Genomic DNA, 16,494 nt, shown 5'->3' on the forward strand with positions numbered 1-16,494 from the left:
CTTTCGCAGTCGACACTACGGAAAAGTGTCGAAATTCCGGATGAAATAGTATTGACTTTTTCGGAAATAAATATTCTCAAACTCGAAAATCCTAATAATCAACACGGGCACTGCCATAAATATATAATAAAGTGGACAGATATGCGTAATTATAATCTGGGCCACTTGATAATAAATTTCTGAACAATCTAGTTTGTGGGTCAGCGGACGGAATGACAATCCAACCAGCTAATATGAGTAGAAGTTGAAGAAAGGAACCTTGATCATCTTTATATATTTTATTTAATACTTTTGTGATAATGATTTTCTGACTTTCATCGGGGTTGTTAAAGCATGGACTCATACATTAGTAACAATCTAGTCTTACTTAAATTCTGAAAAATATTTTCAAGTAGTACTTCTGCATAGAAAGGTCTAGGATTTCCACTGCAAATAAACTGTATTTTTTAAAAACCACGAAATGTAACGTCAGTTAAGGAATTATTTTTACATGTCAGCTGCATCATTCTTTCGGAATGAAGATATGAGCGGTGCCTGAAGATAGATATTATTATCCTCAGTTAACGCTACAAGTCTAGTATTAAACATATGTACACAAATTACATAAGGTAGATGTAGGAACAACTGTATATCTTGATCCGTTGATTCACTTCTTCGGGTCTTCGACTATGTCTCCCATCCTTTGCATCAAGAAAAGGTTTCTAACTCTGTTAACAGTAAACCGGGTGCATGTTTATTGTGCGTCTATTTAGATAACATTATTTTTATCGAACCGATGGAGTTAGATTGACATTGCTGAATTTGGCCCAAATGAATTTGCGTAGTTGAAAAGTAAACGACGTCCATATGAGGTTTTATGAAAATTACAGTCTGTTCCCGTTCGTCGTTTCAAAGGCATAATAATATTCGACTCTGCATTATCTGGGCACACGCGGTGCACGATGGTAACATCAGTTCCTGTCGTCCTTATGTACCGACCGCTTGCCGGATTGAGTTGCGATTCCAAGGTAGGACTTGTATATCTTCAATCACGTTTCATTGTTCATGGCGTGAAAAGATTGCCAATATTGTAATTGGCCAATATGGCGTAGACGGACTGTTAGACGGAACTCAATAGCACCATAAATTGCTAAATAGCATATTAAAAAATCGCGTTACATTATATTTGCATTAAGATCACTTTGCAGACAAAATTACCGAATCAAATGGGAATATTTATTCTTACTCATTAACGTACAAAATCATATTTATTCTAGAATTCAAAAATCATGTACCCAACTATTACAAGTTTTTGACGTATCGGAGACTCAGCGAATTGTATATAAACGAAACATAATCAAACATATGTAGGATACACCCACATATATTACATTTTATTATCGTCGCCAATTTTTCGCATTCAATCAGCAAGTCATCGCGTCCCATAAACTTGTCAATTCGCAAATACAATGGACCCACGCTTACACAGAAGACAAGAGTCTGAAAAAAAGGGCTCGAGCGACTTGGTCAGTGACATAACCTAAATTTTGACACGATACAAGTAAACAAACAAAAAAAAAGAACCTAGAAAAGAACACAAATATTTTAGTACTTCGAAGTATTATCACTCGCTTATTTATCAGTTCCACTAATAATGCATTTAGTTACTTACATCTGATTCTTCCATTACCTCTAAACGCGACGCTACTCTTGCAACGCGTTTCGAGGTAATCGCGGAATCGGATATAAATACTGAGCGCAGCTTAAATAGTCTATACATGAATGATTCTAAAATTTATTCAAAAGGTTCCTGTAATGACCATGCGAAAAAAGCATGTAAAAGAAAGTCGAAAAAAAAAAAAAATGGAATACATGTACTAATTTGTAATTACTACAATCTTGCAGGTCGTAGAATGGCTTAATGATGCTTCTATGAGCACAAGCGAATCCGTAAAATTAACCAATTTGGCCAAAGTTAATGAGTTTTTGATACACAAGGAACCAAAGTTGCTGGATCTATACTTGGACGAAACGTTGCAATTCTCTTTAGATAGGAGTAGCGAAGTTAGAAAACTTATCGCAGGATTTTTGGAAGAAGCTGGGTACTTGCAACTCACCTTTTATTATCATTCATAAGTCAGGATTTTAGTCTATTCGAGTTTTTAAACATTATTGGAATACTCAGTGATTGTCTCAATGAAAAGAATGAGTACTAATACCAGACTTTATAATAGATTGTTCATTACAATTATCCTTTGCTTATTAATTATGCATTGATTGTTATCTTTACATGAGGAAGCCTAGAATTTACAATTAAAGCTTCAATTTCTGCTGCTGTTACCTTAAACTGGCTGAAACATATAAGAATTAAATTTACAAAAATATTTTTTAACCGTGCTTTGACCATCGTAGGTGTAAACAACCTGACCTGATTCCTCGATTAGTCCAAACACTTGCAAGATTAGTTGGAGATGATGCATCAGCTGTGATCAAACGGGCGCTTAGAGCAGCGGGAAGAATTCTTAGGGCAACATTGAAATGGATATCAAGTGTTGCGATTATTACAACAGACATGGAACTCGCTTGGACACAGCTGAGCAATCTGAAGGTTGCGATAATAAATATGATCGACAGTGACAATGATGGGTAAACAGAAACAAAAATTTTTCTTATTTTATTTTCCATATCTTATGTTCATTAGATGCTGCCAAAGAATATATGCTGATAAAAATTGTAAAACATGAGGCTGCACATGTCTTTCAGGTATTCTGTTTTTTCTTTCATCATTTTACCCTGACTATTTTGGTTACAGAATCAGGACGCAGGCAGTAAAGTTCCTGGAAGGAGTCGTTTTGCTGCAAACATATCCAGATCCTGACGCTCCAAAAAAGCCGGATGACTTCTCCTTAGAAGATATTCCATTAACACTAAAAATAGCTCGGAGAAGAAAACTTGAGGAGGAGGCAAACCATGTTATGGATTTGTTGATTAAATTTCATGGTTCTCCACACGTTAGTAGCGTCAATTTGATGACTTGTATGGGGTCCTTGGCATTGATTGCTAAAACTAGGCCTCAGTTTATGCGTCAAGTAATTCAGGGTAGGTATTTTTTCAGTATGTAGTTTCCTGCTCTCAGTTTGGCTGCAGTATTGTAGTGATAGCAGAGCTTGAAAATTCGAGAATTTTTAGCAAAGTTATTCACACCTTAGGCATTTCTATATTGAAACTTTGAAACAAGTCTGATGCTCAAAAATGGTTAAGAACAATACTTAATAGATGAATAATTTTTGGTACCCAGCCTTACAACTCCTACAACATGATCTACCACCAACGCTGTCCGATTCACAAGTAACGAGTGTCCAGAAGCAACTTAAGCTCACGCTATTGGGATTGCTAAAACACCCTGCAAGCATAGAGTTCGCAGGAACGATGGCAAGACAATTGAACCAGCTCGGGGCAAGAGAGCAAGAAATCATGAAGGCCTATCCAAAAGTCGAGGATATTCGTAAGATGAAAAAACGGCAACAGGTAATTGCAATTGGAACTGAGCCTCATCTTGCTTAAAAATATTCTGTTTACAAAGAATCAAATGATATTTTTCAAATCTGCAGGAAACAGCGGCAGCATCTGCAGCCAAACGTGCGAAATTGGAGGCTGCAATTGCAGTTGAAGAGCCTGAGCAGCAACCGATGGAAATTGAATCCGTGAAGCCTCCTGAATTGATTGAGCTTTCCGAAAATTTTATCAGTGACCGTCTAAGTGTGGAAATTGCCACAGAACTAGTTATGGATAGTATGGTATGTTAGAATAAGTTAAATAAATTTCGTGCGGTCTAAAGATGAAATTGCAAATGAAAATTATTTTAAAGAAATTTCGATAGGATTCATTGTATGAACTCGTACAACTAATCTATTTTATGCAAAATAATAATTCTATGCAATTTGCAGGCTTGGGTGCCAGATGTAATGACGTCAGTGTTCCAACGAGAATATCAGCCGACGTCTACAACTGATATCAACGTGCAACGTCAAACTATCGCCAGGCTACTAGCCGTACAGATAAAGCAAGCTAAGGCCAAAAGGGTTAAGAGAGAAACGAAAGAGGAAGATGCGGTAATGGAAGACCTAATAAAAAATCCAACAATCACTGTAGCCGAGGCAAAACGTGAAAGAAAACGAGAAAAGGACAGGGAGAAAGAGAAAGAAGCTAAGGCTTCATTGGAGGCACACGAAAAGTCGCTTAAAATGGCGAAAAATCGTTTGAAAACGCTGAAGCTATCCGAAATTACAAAACCTCTTCAAAGAGAGACTAAAGAGAAAATGCTCCTTATGGCTGTAGGCAGAATTCTCGGAGCTGAGAGGATCGCTGTACTCGGTGGAGTGGCACCAGTCAGGTGAGTAATGAATTATAAGAAATTGTGGTCGGTTTTTGGGAAAAGTGTTTGAAAATGCGTATTGAAAAAATTAGCGAACCAATTAAAGTTATTGTTCATGTATTTTCGCGTGTTAGGTCCAAGATATTGACGACCCTAGCTGCTACGTTCAACCCATACATAAGGGAAGCTGTGCTCCGCTATATAACTGAGGACATGAGGTGTCGGCTTGATTTGGCCCTCGGCTGGCTCTATGAGGAGTACGCTTTGCTTCAGGGATTCCAAAGGCGTACAACACTGACGAGTAAACCGCAGGAAGCTCCTCATCAAGCCTACAACTTTTTACTCTGCACTTTAGTTTCTGCAATCGACTTGGTACCAGGGAAAGATCGAGATGTGTTGTTGTCGCGGTAATTAATGCAGAACAATGCAATTAACTTTTTTCATTGAGTATTATGACCAATGTTCTTCATTGTATTTGCCTTAGGTTGTATCTGGAAGCCCCTCTAATCACAGAAGATGCCGTGGAAGCTTTAAAACTGGTCTCGTCCGATGAAACGAGAGGACTCGCACCTTTGGAATTACTCAAGGAAATGGTTATTCGGAGACCGACAAAGCAGCTAGTATTTTTGAATGTATTACTGTGTCATACAGGACATGAAAATAATACTGTGAGTCAATTATTTCTTAGCAATTTGTGAAGGAAGAATTGGTCAAAATAATGTTGATGCAATAATTAACAACAGGCTTGTTTGGAAAATCTCCATTACCTGGTGCCATGATATTTCCAGATTCGTGAAGCAGCGATAGAGTTTGTTGTTCAATTATATAGCCGGCCAGAGCTGGCCAAGTTGATAGAAGAATATGCAGTGCTGTATTTAGGTTTTCTACGATTACCAAACCCACCTGAAATTGTATTCGGACAGGATAGAGGAAGGCCGCAGATCGACGATCAGTGGAGTGAATCAACAACCCGAGCTTGTCTAGGATTGTACCTAGCATTACTGTCGGAACACCAAGATCTTATTTACGAGTACGTATTACGTGTCTTCATCACTTGGATCTCGATAAAAATGTCCTGCTTGCCTAAACTAACTATTCTCTAACTTTTGCCCAAAGACTCGCCAGGGTTTATACCTCAATGGGAGCTGATGTCAAACGTATCATCTTACGCTTGGTTGAAGGACCGGTGAGACTCTTGGGAATGAGTAGTCCACAGCTATTGTCCCTTGTCGAAAACTGTCCAAAAGGGGCGGAAACCCTGGTTACGCGAGTTATTCATATCCTTACGGAAAAATGTGAGTACTGCTGCTCCAGAGATATACAGCTTATTTATTCATTTATCTACGTCATTACAGCCGCGCCTAGTGCAGAACTGGTGGCCAAAGTACGTGAACTTTATCAAACAAGAGTGTCTGATGTTAGATTTTTGATACCTGTTCTTAACGGCTTGACTAAAAAAGAAGTTATCGCCGCTCTTCCCAAACTTATCAAGTTGAACCCGATCGTCGTGAAAGAGGTGAATAATTTTAGGGATAATTATTTTCAAGAAAATTATTTTTAGTGATCTAGTATTTTAGTCACTTGTAAATATTGGTCGTGTAAATTTGAGGTATCTTTATCAGCTGTTATTGAACCGAATAAATACCATTGCAGGTATTCAATAGACTCCTTGGAACCCATAATAATGACAGTGGTATACCACACATGTCGCCAATAACGCCAGCAGAACTTCTCATCGCTTTACATACTATAGATACGAGCAAAGCAGAATTAAAAACAGTCATAAAGGGTATGAATTCATTGATTTCGATATTCGAAACAACAAATGCGTGAATCCCATTTCCAAACTTGGAATTGAGATGTGTCGAGACTATTTACTCCATCCATTAGAGTGGTTTTTATTTTGGATTTTTTCGCATTTTGACCTGGCCATCCCCCAGATTGGTTCCAAATAAATAAATAAAAATGTCATTCTATGCACGAAAATCTATTTCAATCCTAAACTCACATTCAGAAGGATGTTAAGTTTGATATTTAAAATACCATGTTTTCACAACAGTTTCGGCGCAGGATCAATTGTTTGCAAAAAAATTGTAGTGTGGGAAATCATTGAGCATTGATTTTAATATTCAATAAAAACGTTCAGTATCGTCTCTAAAGTATTGTATGTCAGCTGATCTTAATTAGAATTTGATTTTTTTGTCAATTGGTCAATTGGTGAATTGATATACAATGCTTCATTAATGATGCTGATATTTTTATCAAGTAGTTGCATCAATGCTAATTGATATCTATCTTACACCCATAGATTTTTTACAAATAGTTGGTCGCACAGTCAATTTTATGTATAGTGAACGTTGAGTAAAAACGCGTGTATTTTAGATGGCAAACTTCACAGAGATTGCGAGGGGGTTTAGGGTTGAGATATACCTGTACTTTTCGAGAGATTTCTATTTATTTATTTGGAACTAATTTGGGGGGTGTGCTAGTCGAATTTCGAAAAATTCCAAAATAAGAACCACTCTAATATCCACAGAGAGAAAGAAACAGGAAATTATGGTCTTTTGTTAATAAATTGTTACTTCTTGTGACAAAGTAAAATGTGCGCATAAAATTCGGATATTACAGCAACTTCTTTATGCTTTGCTGAGAAACAAGTCTATACACAAGAAACGGTGGCAGTAGTGATGCAGCATCTTATGGAAATGACGCCCCTGCCGACGCTTCTGATGCGAACAGTTATTCAAAGTCTAGCTTTGTACCCTAGACTGAGCGGATTTGTAATGAACATTTTACAACGATTAATTCTGAAACAGGTACAATGGAACTTCGACAATTAGTTTGTTTATTCAATCTCTCTTAAAATTAAAATCTCGCTCATTTTTCATCCGTTTTTTTTTTTTTTTTTTTTTTTATAAATCTCACTTGACGTCAAATAGGTCTGGAAACAGCACAAAGTTTGGGAAGGATTCGTGAAATGCTGCGAGCGAACTCAGCCCCAGAGTTTTTCAGTTATCTTACAATTACCGCCTGCCCAATTGGCAGAGGCATTGAAAATGTCTCCGGGATTGAAGGCACCTCTACTTGCACATGTTGAATCGTTTGCCGAGAATCAGGTAAAATTTTTTTCTTCTATTTTTTCTCTTCTTTCGAGTGAAATGAGTACTTATGTTTTTTCGTCTTTTTCGCACTTCTAGAAAGCTCACATTCCACAGTCTGTAATGGATGTGATCCAGGGAAAAATGTTGCCTGTTGTTGCGGATGAATTTGACATTGTAAGTATCAATAAATATTATAACTCATTGTCTGCTAAATAATATTTTTGAAAATTTAATACAAACTTTTCTCTATACCTGGAAGCTCATATTTCGGATACTAAGGAATAATGAAAATAAGAAACTTACTTTTTTCCTCTAAGTAAATTTCTTTGATAATATGTTTTTGTCAAATTTATGAGTTTTGCACAGTTGGGGGGTGTAAATCAACCTTGTGATATGTAATTCGAACACACAATTATGTTTTTCATTTTTATTAGGCCCCTCCTGGTGAGTACCCCTTAGAACTCAAATCAGAGCCCATGGACACTGACCCTTCGGAACCAGCGCCACCTGGACTTGACTAGTAAAATTTCCCAACGGTACGTTTTGACTGAAATTCAGTATGAAAAAAAAACTAAAACAATCGACAATTTTAATAATTTCCGACTGCGGGAGGAAAAATACTCTACATAGGTAGATAGGTATGATCAATGAATTGTTTAAAATTAAACTAAAATATCAGTTACTAAACGATTTGTTATAAGATTGATTTCCTTACTCGAAACCGGATTCACCGTAGGAATATATCTTATCAGTATCTACATTCTGAATCAGAACAGTTTTTGAAATATCAGTTTACATTTCATCAACTATGAGACTGCAAAGTGAATATAGGTAAGCTTGAAATTCAAGTTACAGTGGCAATCATTCAAGAAATTCAAACATGGCTGTTTATTCTGGATTGTTTATTATTCGAGGCAAGTACTAGATTATTAGTACTATTATCATTTAGTAAGATGATGATAAATCTATAAAAGCACAAAAAAAAATAGATATTTTCCATGTATGAAAATAATGTTTATAATTAAGAGTTTGCGAAGTCACTGGAAACTGTGTATATACATATATTGGAGATATTGGAATTATTCGCAAGTCAAGTTTAAAGAGTATAGTTTATATTTACGCACTTTTAGTGTTCTGAATAGTAAAAATTCCAAATTACAGACGGAAAGAACAAAAACTAGTAGGAACAAAAACAAGATCCGGAAAAATTCGTTGCCCGAATTTTTACCTGGTTAACATTTTTCCTCTCTGCTTTGTTAATAAATCTGCATATGAATTCTTTGCTTCATAAATAATTTTGATTTGCGTATTTATATCCAAAGTTTGCAGTTTCTTACAGTATACTGGATATGGCTTGTCAGTCTTTTAGTAGACTAAAACCTAATTACGCTGAATTATGTACAATATAGTAAATGTATAAATACAAATCATAATGTGGTCTGTATAGTCCTATAGCTATTTAGAACGGGGCTTAATTAGACATGGATTAAAATTGAAGCGGGGATCTAACAAACAATCGCAATATTGTTGATATTTACAAAATTATTCAAGCCCCATTTGCGTATAAAAATGAAACTATTTCACAGATACGTATGTATGTAATATAAATTTTTTTTTTTTTCAACAAATCGAATGTTATTCAATCATGCAAAATCAACACCAGTGTCCAATAGATCTCTCAGCATGAACGATGCCTTCTTCGGAAGTATTCTATACATAAATATTGAAAAAGAATCGTTATCAAGTTTTTAATCGTCTAATAATAGACAATGTATATCTGTACCTAATAAAGTAGGCAGCCTACTCCGAAAAGTAGGCAATAAGAACTCAACAACGTAGAGCTCTTATTGAATTTACCGTACCTGAGAATGTGACCAAGGTAGAGAAGATACCCCGGTACGCTGAACTCTGCATAATTTCGTCGAACTCCATCCAATATCTGTTTGGCAGCTTCCGCGGCTGGCATCGTTCCAAAATAACTCGGAATTCTAACGTTTTAATAATAAAATCTCATTTCCAGTTAAAACCACAATAGGAAAGTAAAAACAACGTCACTTACATCTGATTTTTGAACATTATTGCCATCTCAGTTTCGTACCTGAATCGAATATCCTTAGCAACTTCGGCACCGACGATAAACGGATATACGTGAATTAGCGTGACCATTATATTACTATTCGAATGCCTAAGCTCAGTGTGTAGGGACTCTGCTAAACCTTGAACAGCAAATTGGGCCGTGGAAAGTGGCACTCTACCACCTCGACTCGCGCCACCAGACAGGCCCGCTACTGAAGATAAAACCACAACGTGGCCACGGCCCATACGTTGCATGCAGGGCAGCACTGAATCTAGAAGCTGGAAAAAATATTTGTCATTTAAGCAAAAACTTAAAATTAGTATAATGGAATTTGAAAGAGCTGCAATTTTAACTCAGCATTTAAATTATATTTGAATCTTGCAAAAATTGAAGCTGTTTTTTTTTTAATGAGAAGCATTGATTGAAAGTTGAAAGATTATTTTTCCTGTACAGTAATTTATTGGTTCTCATAATCCTATAATAAAAGTAAGGCTTTTTGTCAACTCTTATTTCAAATAATAAAATCTTACCCAGAAATGACTGAGTACCGAGACATCCATGGTTTCGCGAATTTCTGGAGGATCATGAATCAAAGCACGTGGACTGGGAACGCCACAGCAATGTAGAAGCATCGTAACTTCACCTAGTTCGGATCTAACTTTTTCAACAATATGATCTACCTGAAATGATGGTGAAAAAATTTGATCTTTTTGAAATTCATTTGAACTTCTGGAATTGATGACATTCAGAGTTCGTACGCACAGGGAAAACCTGGAAAACTGGCAAAACTCTGGGAGTTTCTTACAGCAGGGAAAAGTCGAGGAATTTCGAAAATAAGACTCGAATTTTAAGTTTCTTGAAGAAATAAACTCGTTCTTATACGTACATTACCTGATATCAAACCTCCTTTTGTTTTTTTCTTACTGAAAATCGCTGGCTGTTGTTTGTAAATCAGTAGTCGGACAGTAAATTAATTACTAGGTAATATTGAAGGTATTAGTATTAATATGCAAAAAAATTGTCATTAATCGGCGGCTATTTCTTGGAAGGTTAATGAAAAAAATCCTATTTTGAGGCTGGAACACCTCGAAAAGTCAGAGAATTTCGGGTTCCAAAAAGCGTACGAACCCTGTATTATTATGTTTTCAGTATTACACACTTGTTCCCTGTCAGTCACATCGCATACGTAAGAACTTGCTATACCCGTTTGACGAGCGCGTTTTGTAGTTGCCTCACAAGTCTCCATATTTATATCAATGCAAGCCACTGTTACTCCAAGCTGACAAAGTTGAAGAGCTATCTCTCTTCCAACCCCGCGGCCAGCACCTATTACCTGAATAAAAGTGAAATTGATGAAGTTTGAGTTTGTATAAATTTTATGTGACTGGTGAAAATGTTGATGGTGCAGTAGAGGAAAATTTCGCGGAGCAATTAATAATCTGGTAACTATTTAAAAATCACGAAATAATGAATAACAAAGACAATTCTCTTTGTCTGATTAAAAATAACAAAATAGAATAAATCTTTGAAATTATCAAACAAATGTCTAATGATCAAAATTGATTATTAGGAAACAAATCCCAAAATGAATACGTGATTGCGAATGCGATGGTTAATATTTAGTCGTTATCTAGTTGTTTATTTTTGATTTTTTTCCTTTTTTCCTTTTTGCGAATAGTTTCTTACCATAGCAACTTCTCCTTGTAGACTTTTCAAGGGAGGAGGCCTGAGTGTTCTGAACAGGGCAACAATCACTGCAAACCATATTCCGATGCAGAGAGAGCAAAGGTCCAGGGCCAATACGCCCAGAGAATAAATGCGTAGCAACATCGTGGGTCGCTTTCTGTACTTCGATTTTGCCTGCGAGGTACAAACGAGGAATTTACCAGTATTCCTTAAAGTTTTTTATATATTAAAAAATTCAGGCAAACAATGTGAACAAAAGTTGTGAAAAAGCAGACAACCTCGTAAAACTTGCAACAATGTATGTGTAACTGGTAAATGGATAGACTGTTGTTTTTGCGTGATAAAGGAACAATTTTTATTTCAGTGTTAGCAATACTTATGCTGATGTGACATTTTTTATTTACCATTTTGGGCAAAAGTAGATACGTAAAAGAAGAAAACAAGGATATAAAAAAATACCGTAATGATAAAATGAGATTTTGTTTACGTTTAAAAATCTCGCACCACCATGTAACGATTGGCAGTGAGTTAATCTTAGCGGCGACCGGAGTTTTAATGATAAAATTATGCGTTTATCTTTTAATTCAAGCCGCCGTGAACTTCGATTGATAAGGAGAACGATGCATAGTGATTAGTGGTGTAAAATTACACTACACCACTTCCAATCCAACCGCTCATGCCGTTGATCGAATTTTCTGACAACGCGCATGCCTATTGTGCAAAAAATATTGCAAAATGGGAGCGTATAGAAGGAGGGATCTAATGGCGCCGCGTTCAAAATGTGGTCAAAGTTGATGCAAATAAGGGTACCATAAAATAATCGACGCAGCGCTGATTGATACTAAGTGTTGAGTGATGAAATTGAATGTGTAGTTACAGTCACACTTATTATATCTTAAATTATAGTCAGTTGGGGCAACTTACGTTTAACAGCGCTACCATTATTTACAACCAAAATCGGCTCACTTATAACCCTAAAGATATCCCTCCTTCTATACGCTCCATAATTGCAAAAGTGAACCATGAATAATTCAATCTATGGAGGGTTGCCTTAAGGAAAACCATCTCTGTCTATAGATAGTGTCCGGTAAAGTAGAGTACATACACACATATGAGATGGCGATGCTGTAGCAAAGGGACACATTAAAAGAAAGCGTCAAGTGCGGGGTAGTCGAATTTGCCCCAGATTTGGTAAACAATTACGAAAAACGTTCACGAAAGCATTAGAAAGTTTCAAAATCGCGATAAATATGGTGGCTTCCGGCAGACCTGTAACTTTCGCATGTGCGGACCAATGACCACCGTCCAATGACCCTTGCTTAACCGTTGATCGAAGATATGACGTAGAGAGTGTTGACTGAGTTTAGTGAAAAGAGCAGCTGTACAGTCACCTTGTAGATTTTGAAGTTGTGTTTGGAAAGTGTTTTGTTGTTGACGTTATTGATCAGACGATTCAAACGGAACCCTAGCGCGATGGCGGAATCAGTGCAAGATAATGTGGAACGTGGAGATGGTGACAATGTGAAAACGGAAAATTTTTTCACCCTCAAAAAGTGGAATGCAGTCGCTATGTGGAGCTGGGACGTCGAGTGTGACACTTGCGCTATATGCCGGGTCCAGGTGATGGGTGAGTGACATAACCTAACATAACCTAACTAACCTTTCCTTAAGAGTTTAGCAGCTAGTTCTCCTTCGGCGGAGTGAATTTTATTCGGTTCACACACGCGCTCTGATCATTCAGCGTCCCAGTATTCGATTATCTATTAATTATAAGCCACCAAACGTTTTGTAACGTCAGAACCTTCAATCTCGACCTTTTGGCACGTAAACGTGAGAAACTTGATGAGTAGCGTATACTGAATTTTTACAATTTTCGGAAGAGAAAGCATGCGGCAGTACGTTGTCGAAATTGTCTACTTGCTATTCAAAGTTGTTATTTACATAAAATGTTTCTAATCAGTACAGTTTGTCGAATATGTCACGGGGACACAGTGCTTGTCAAAAACGCCTGTACGTATGCTACATAACGTACACGGGTGTTGCAGGTAGTATGAATCGTCTGATTTCAAGCGTATAAAATTACCTGACCACCAATAATACTTATCGCGATTTTTTGAAAACGTGTACGAGAAAGATAGGAGCAATATCTTCTCTTCCTATTTTCGTATCTACTGGAAAATATTCACTGAGTACGAGTTCAAATACCGAAAGGCTGAACGTTTGAATTTAAAAATGAGCAAATCTGCCAAGTCTGCATTCTATAGTTTTTTTTCGATGATTTAAGCTGTTGAGTTATTTGCGAGTGCCTTGAAATTCTCGCCGTATGGAATGAATGAAAATAGTACGTATGTGGTACATATTTGAATGAACTTTTGGTTTACGAAAATCGCCCAAGAAATTGAAAATTATAGTTAATACTGATATCAAAAGTTCCAACGGTTACAAGTATATCAAAGTTATCAAGTTTCATGTGTCTTATTGACTGCCGTTTGTAAATTTGATACATCAAAAGGATTCAGTTAAAAGTAAGAATGCGTAACGGATAAAATAGTTCACCCCCCCAAATTTTATTCTTTCAACTCTACAACTTATTCACACGCCTAAATCTTGTTGCACCGGATAAAGCATAAATAAAATAAGAGTCTTCTTTATTGAAAAAAAGATGAAGATATCTCAATCACCGTAATATTATTAACGTTGTGGTTCACAAATATCATTCATATAAAGATGAGGTCGGTATATAACTGAATTTGGAAACTATAATTATAATTTAATAAAAAATAAGGTTAGATCGGTTGAATATGTTACATTCTTTTCTTTTTTGTTCTCGTTGTATTTTATTGTATATAAAATATTATTCCTTAATATCTACATAAATATGTTTGCTGTTTAATATTATATTATGATCTGCGAGTAGATCGTGATTATTAAAAATATAAAAACTTGTATAAATACATGATGTATTTATTTATATATCCGCGCGTAGTTTGCCCGCCATTCTTTGTATACTTCGGCTTTTCACATACATCCATCGGAAAACCTTCGACACTTCTACTTCGTATTTATACATCTATTTCAGATTAAATTTGTGATTGAATTATCTGGGTATCTATTCATGATAAACATAAACGAAGTAAAGTAACGAGTACAATAATATTACAGGAATGAAATATCAGTAATAACAATAGCGTCGGTATAGTAATAATACTAATTCGACATTCGATTCAGTATAATGGATATAATAATATACTAAAATATAGATGTATTATATATATGACATGAATATGGCTAAATACAAAACACGTAAAGCATTTGAGTTTTCTTTTTTAAAAATTATTTATTCGTGAACGAATGGGCAAAAATGTTGTCTATAAATTTGTTTTGAGTAGGTACATAAATATGTACACAATAACGTTTGTTAGTTTGGTTTCTTTTTCTTGTTTTTTTTCTCAGCTCGTCGAAAATGAATATAATATATTTCTTTTTACTATGAGTGTGTTTTTTTGTCACATACATGATCGTCGAGAATAATCTTACGCGTAGGCATAATTTGCGGTAGCAGAGTCCTAACAAAATTGAGCTGACTAAGTTGTGCGACATTTTTTCGTTCAATATTCAACCAAAGTCCATTTATTATTCTCTAAACTGTATGATTTTCATTTTCACTTTTATTTAAAAAAAAAAATTGAAAAACATGCTTTTATTCATCTAACATATCCTCCTACCCGCTATTGATATGGTACGCCATATCTCGTCATATATCAATAAAATATAGATAATTAGCACGTGTGCATGTATAATAATACATACATACATGTGATATTATAAATTATAATATTAACCTACGGGTAACATACAATATTAGTCACTTTTCTATACTGAAGAAAATTTCATCGTATATTGTTTATATTGTTTAGATAAACATTGAGAACGATAATACGGACAAAAAAATGTCTTATTTTCCTTTTTCCATAATATTATATACAAAATCTAAACATAATAATTCTCCTTTTAATCAATTCTTCGCTTTGAAATTTTCCCTAGCGTCTTATCGAAGTTTACTAAATAATAACAATAATAATAATAGATTGAATTTTGAAAACACAAAGTCAATTAAAAAATATCATCTACAGAAGAATACATTACATTATAGAAATATAAATTTCTGTTTTCATAAATTAAACACGAATATCTTATTTCTGGACCTATAATATATATAATATAATATATATATATATATATATATATATATATATATATATATATATATTTATTTATCTTTACAACTAACTACGTATCATTAGGATTTAGGCACCGTTACGTCGTATTTCCATGGAATATTGTTATTTTGTTTTTATCATTATCATCATCATCATCATAATCGACGATTATTTACATACATATTTATATACATATATAGCTTTTTTTTAATCCTTTGCATTCTGAGGTAGAGACTGTGCAAGTATATAGGAATGTAGTATATAGGAATGTCTGTTTTTTTTTTTAGAAATTTTTTTGAGATCATCATAAAACGACGACGATAATTATACATGAGAAAAATTATGAATCTAGTCAACACCGACGCTATATACCTATATTCACGAATACACATTACATATTGAATATAAGTGTGTGTACATACGCATAACGCGTTATATTTCGTTTAAAATATTGCTGTAAAATGATTCTGTGTCAAGTTTCCTTTTCTTTTTTTTTTTCTTTTTTTTTTTCCTAACTTCATTACTTTACTTTTCTCATGTCCCGGTCTTTTCCCTTTCTTTTATGTCCTGCGAACGTGTGTCGCATATACATACACATACATACGCATTTTTATCGGCGTTTGTACTTTCATTAGTTCTTTATATCTTTATAACACCGTGATATTGATTCGAAGATGAAAATAATTTCAACCAAAAGAAATACGTTATAATTTTTCCACAACATTCTTTGTGCACTTTCCGTTATTTCCATTTTGTTTCTTCTTCAATTTTTTACGTTCAATATGAATTTATATCAGCAACACCGAGCGTATAATATAGAACTAAATAAGAAAAAAAAAAGTACACCCACAAAGTATATTCACACTGTTGCAACTATTGTACATATATACATATAGTATATTTGTACACTAATTCTTATACGCACATAACTACAATGTACGTACACATGCACACTATATTATTATTATTATTATTATTATTATTATTATTATTATTATTATTATTATTATTATTATTATTATTATTATTATTATTATTATTATTATATACCTATAC

The 16,494-nt window shown here is 34.9% G+C and overlaps 3 protein-coding genes across 7 annotated transcripts in view; 2 read left to right on the plus strand and 1 right to left on the minus strand.

Moving 5' to 3' along the window:
• The first annotated feature begins 1,074 nt into the window (after positions 1-1,074).
• Sym (symplekin scaffold protein) lies at positions 1,075-11,365 on the plus strand. 3 transcript variants are annotated; one of them, XR_011176514.1, is made up of 19 exons: positions 1,075-1,505; positions 1,885-2,081; positions 2,392-2,625; positions 2,792-3,078; positions 3,278-3,507; positions 3,591-3,776; positions 3,927-4,372; positions 4,489-4,761; positions 4,839-5,022; positions 5,143-5,384; positions 5,471-5,649; positions 5,710-5,870; positions 6,008-6,143; positions 6,983-7,170; positions 7,294-7,470; positions 7,552-7,629; positions 7,890-7,991; positions 10,067-10,223; positions 11,240-11,338. XR_011176514.1 is itself a non-coding variant. In XM_046614176.2 (18 exons), the coding sequence occupies exons 1-17, from the start codon at positions 1,449-1,451 to the stop codon at positions 7,974-7,976; spliced, it is 3,342 nt and encodes a 1,113-aa protein (XP_046470132.1). In that variant the 5' UTR covers positions 1,075-1,448; the 3' UTR covers positions 7,977-7,991; positions 11,240-11,365. The 3 variants fall into 3 exon arrangements, 2 of the variants coding, with proteins under 2 accessions (XP_046470132.1, XP_046470131.1); XM_046614176.2 differs by lacking the exon at positions 10,067-10,223 and having other exon boundaries at positions 11,240-11,365; XM_046614175.2 differs by lacking the exons at positions 10,067-10,223; positions 11,240-11,338 and having other exon boundaries at positions 7,890-8,142.
• LOC124213178 (epidermal retinol dehydrogenase 2) lies at positions 8,246-12,517 on the minus strand. 3 transcript variants are annotated; one of them, XM_069133923.1, is made up of 7 exons: positions 12,488-12,517; positions 11,219-11,392; positions 10,692-10,865; positions 10,063-10,212; positions 9,554-9,810; positions 9,318-9,443; positions 8,246-9,165 (listed from the first exon to the last, which is right to left on the minus strand). In XM_069133923.1, the coding sequence occupies exons 1-7, from the start codon at positions 12,500-12,502 to the stop codon at positions 9,099-9,101; spliced, it is 963 nt and encodes a 320-aa protein (XP_068990024.1). In that variant the 5' UTR covers positions 12,503-12,517; the 3' UTR covers positions 8,246-9,098. The 3 variants fall into 3 exon arrangements, with proteins under 3 accessions (XP_068990024.1, XP_046470138.1, XP_046470139.1); XM_046614182.1 differs by lacking the exon at positions 12,488-12,517 and adding an exon at positions 12,143-12,234; XM_046614183.2 differs by lacking the exon at positions 12,488-12,517 and adding an exon at positions 11,623-11,920.
• Positions 12,518-12,544: 27 nt separating this feature from the next.
• Positions 12,545-16,494, plus strand: part of LOC124213179 (Regulator of cullins 2) — a 50,729-nt gene continuing 46,779 nt past the window's right edge. Inside the window, exon 1 of the mRNA XM_046614184.2 lies at positions 12,545-12,845. Within this exon, the coding sequence (XP_046470140.1) occupies positions 12,692-12,845 (154 nt within the window). The 5' untranslated portion in view covers positions 12,545-12,691. The remainder of the gene's footprint in view (positions 12,846-16,494) is intronic.

Source organism: Neodiprion pinetum, chromosome 2 (genome assembly GCF_021155775.2).
Source record: "Neodiprion pinetum isolate iyNeoPine1 chromosome 2, iyNeoPine1.2, whole genome shotgun sequence".
NCBI classification, from domain to species: Eukaryota; Metazoa; Arthropoda; class Insecta; order Hymenoptera; family Diprionidae; genus Neodiprion; species Neodiprion pinetum.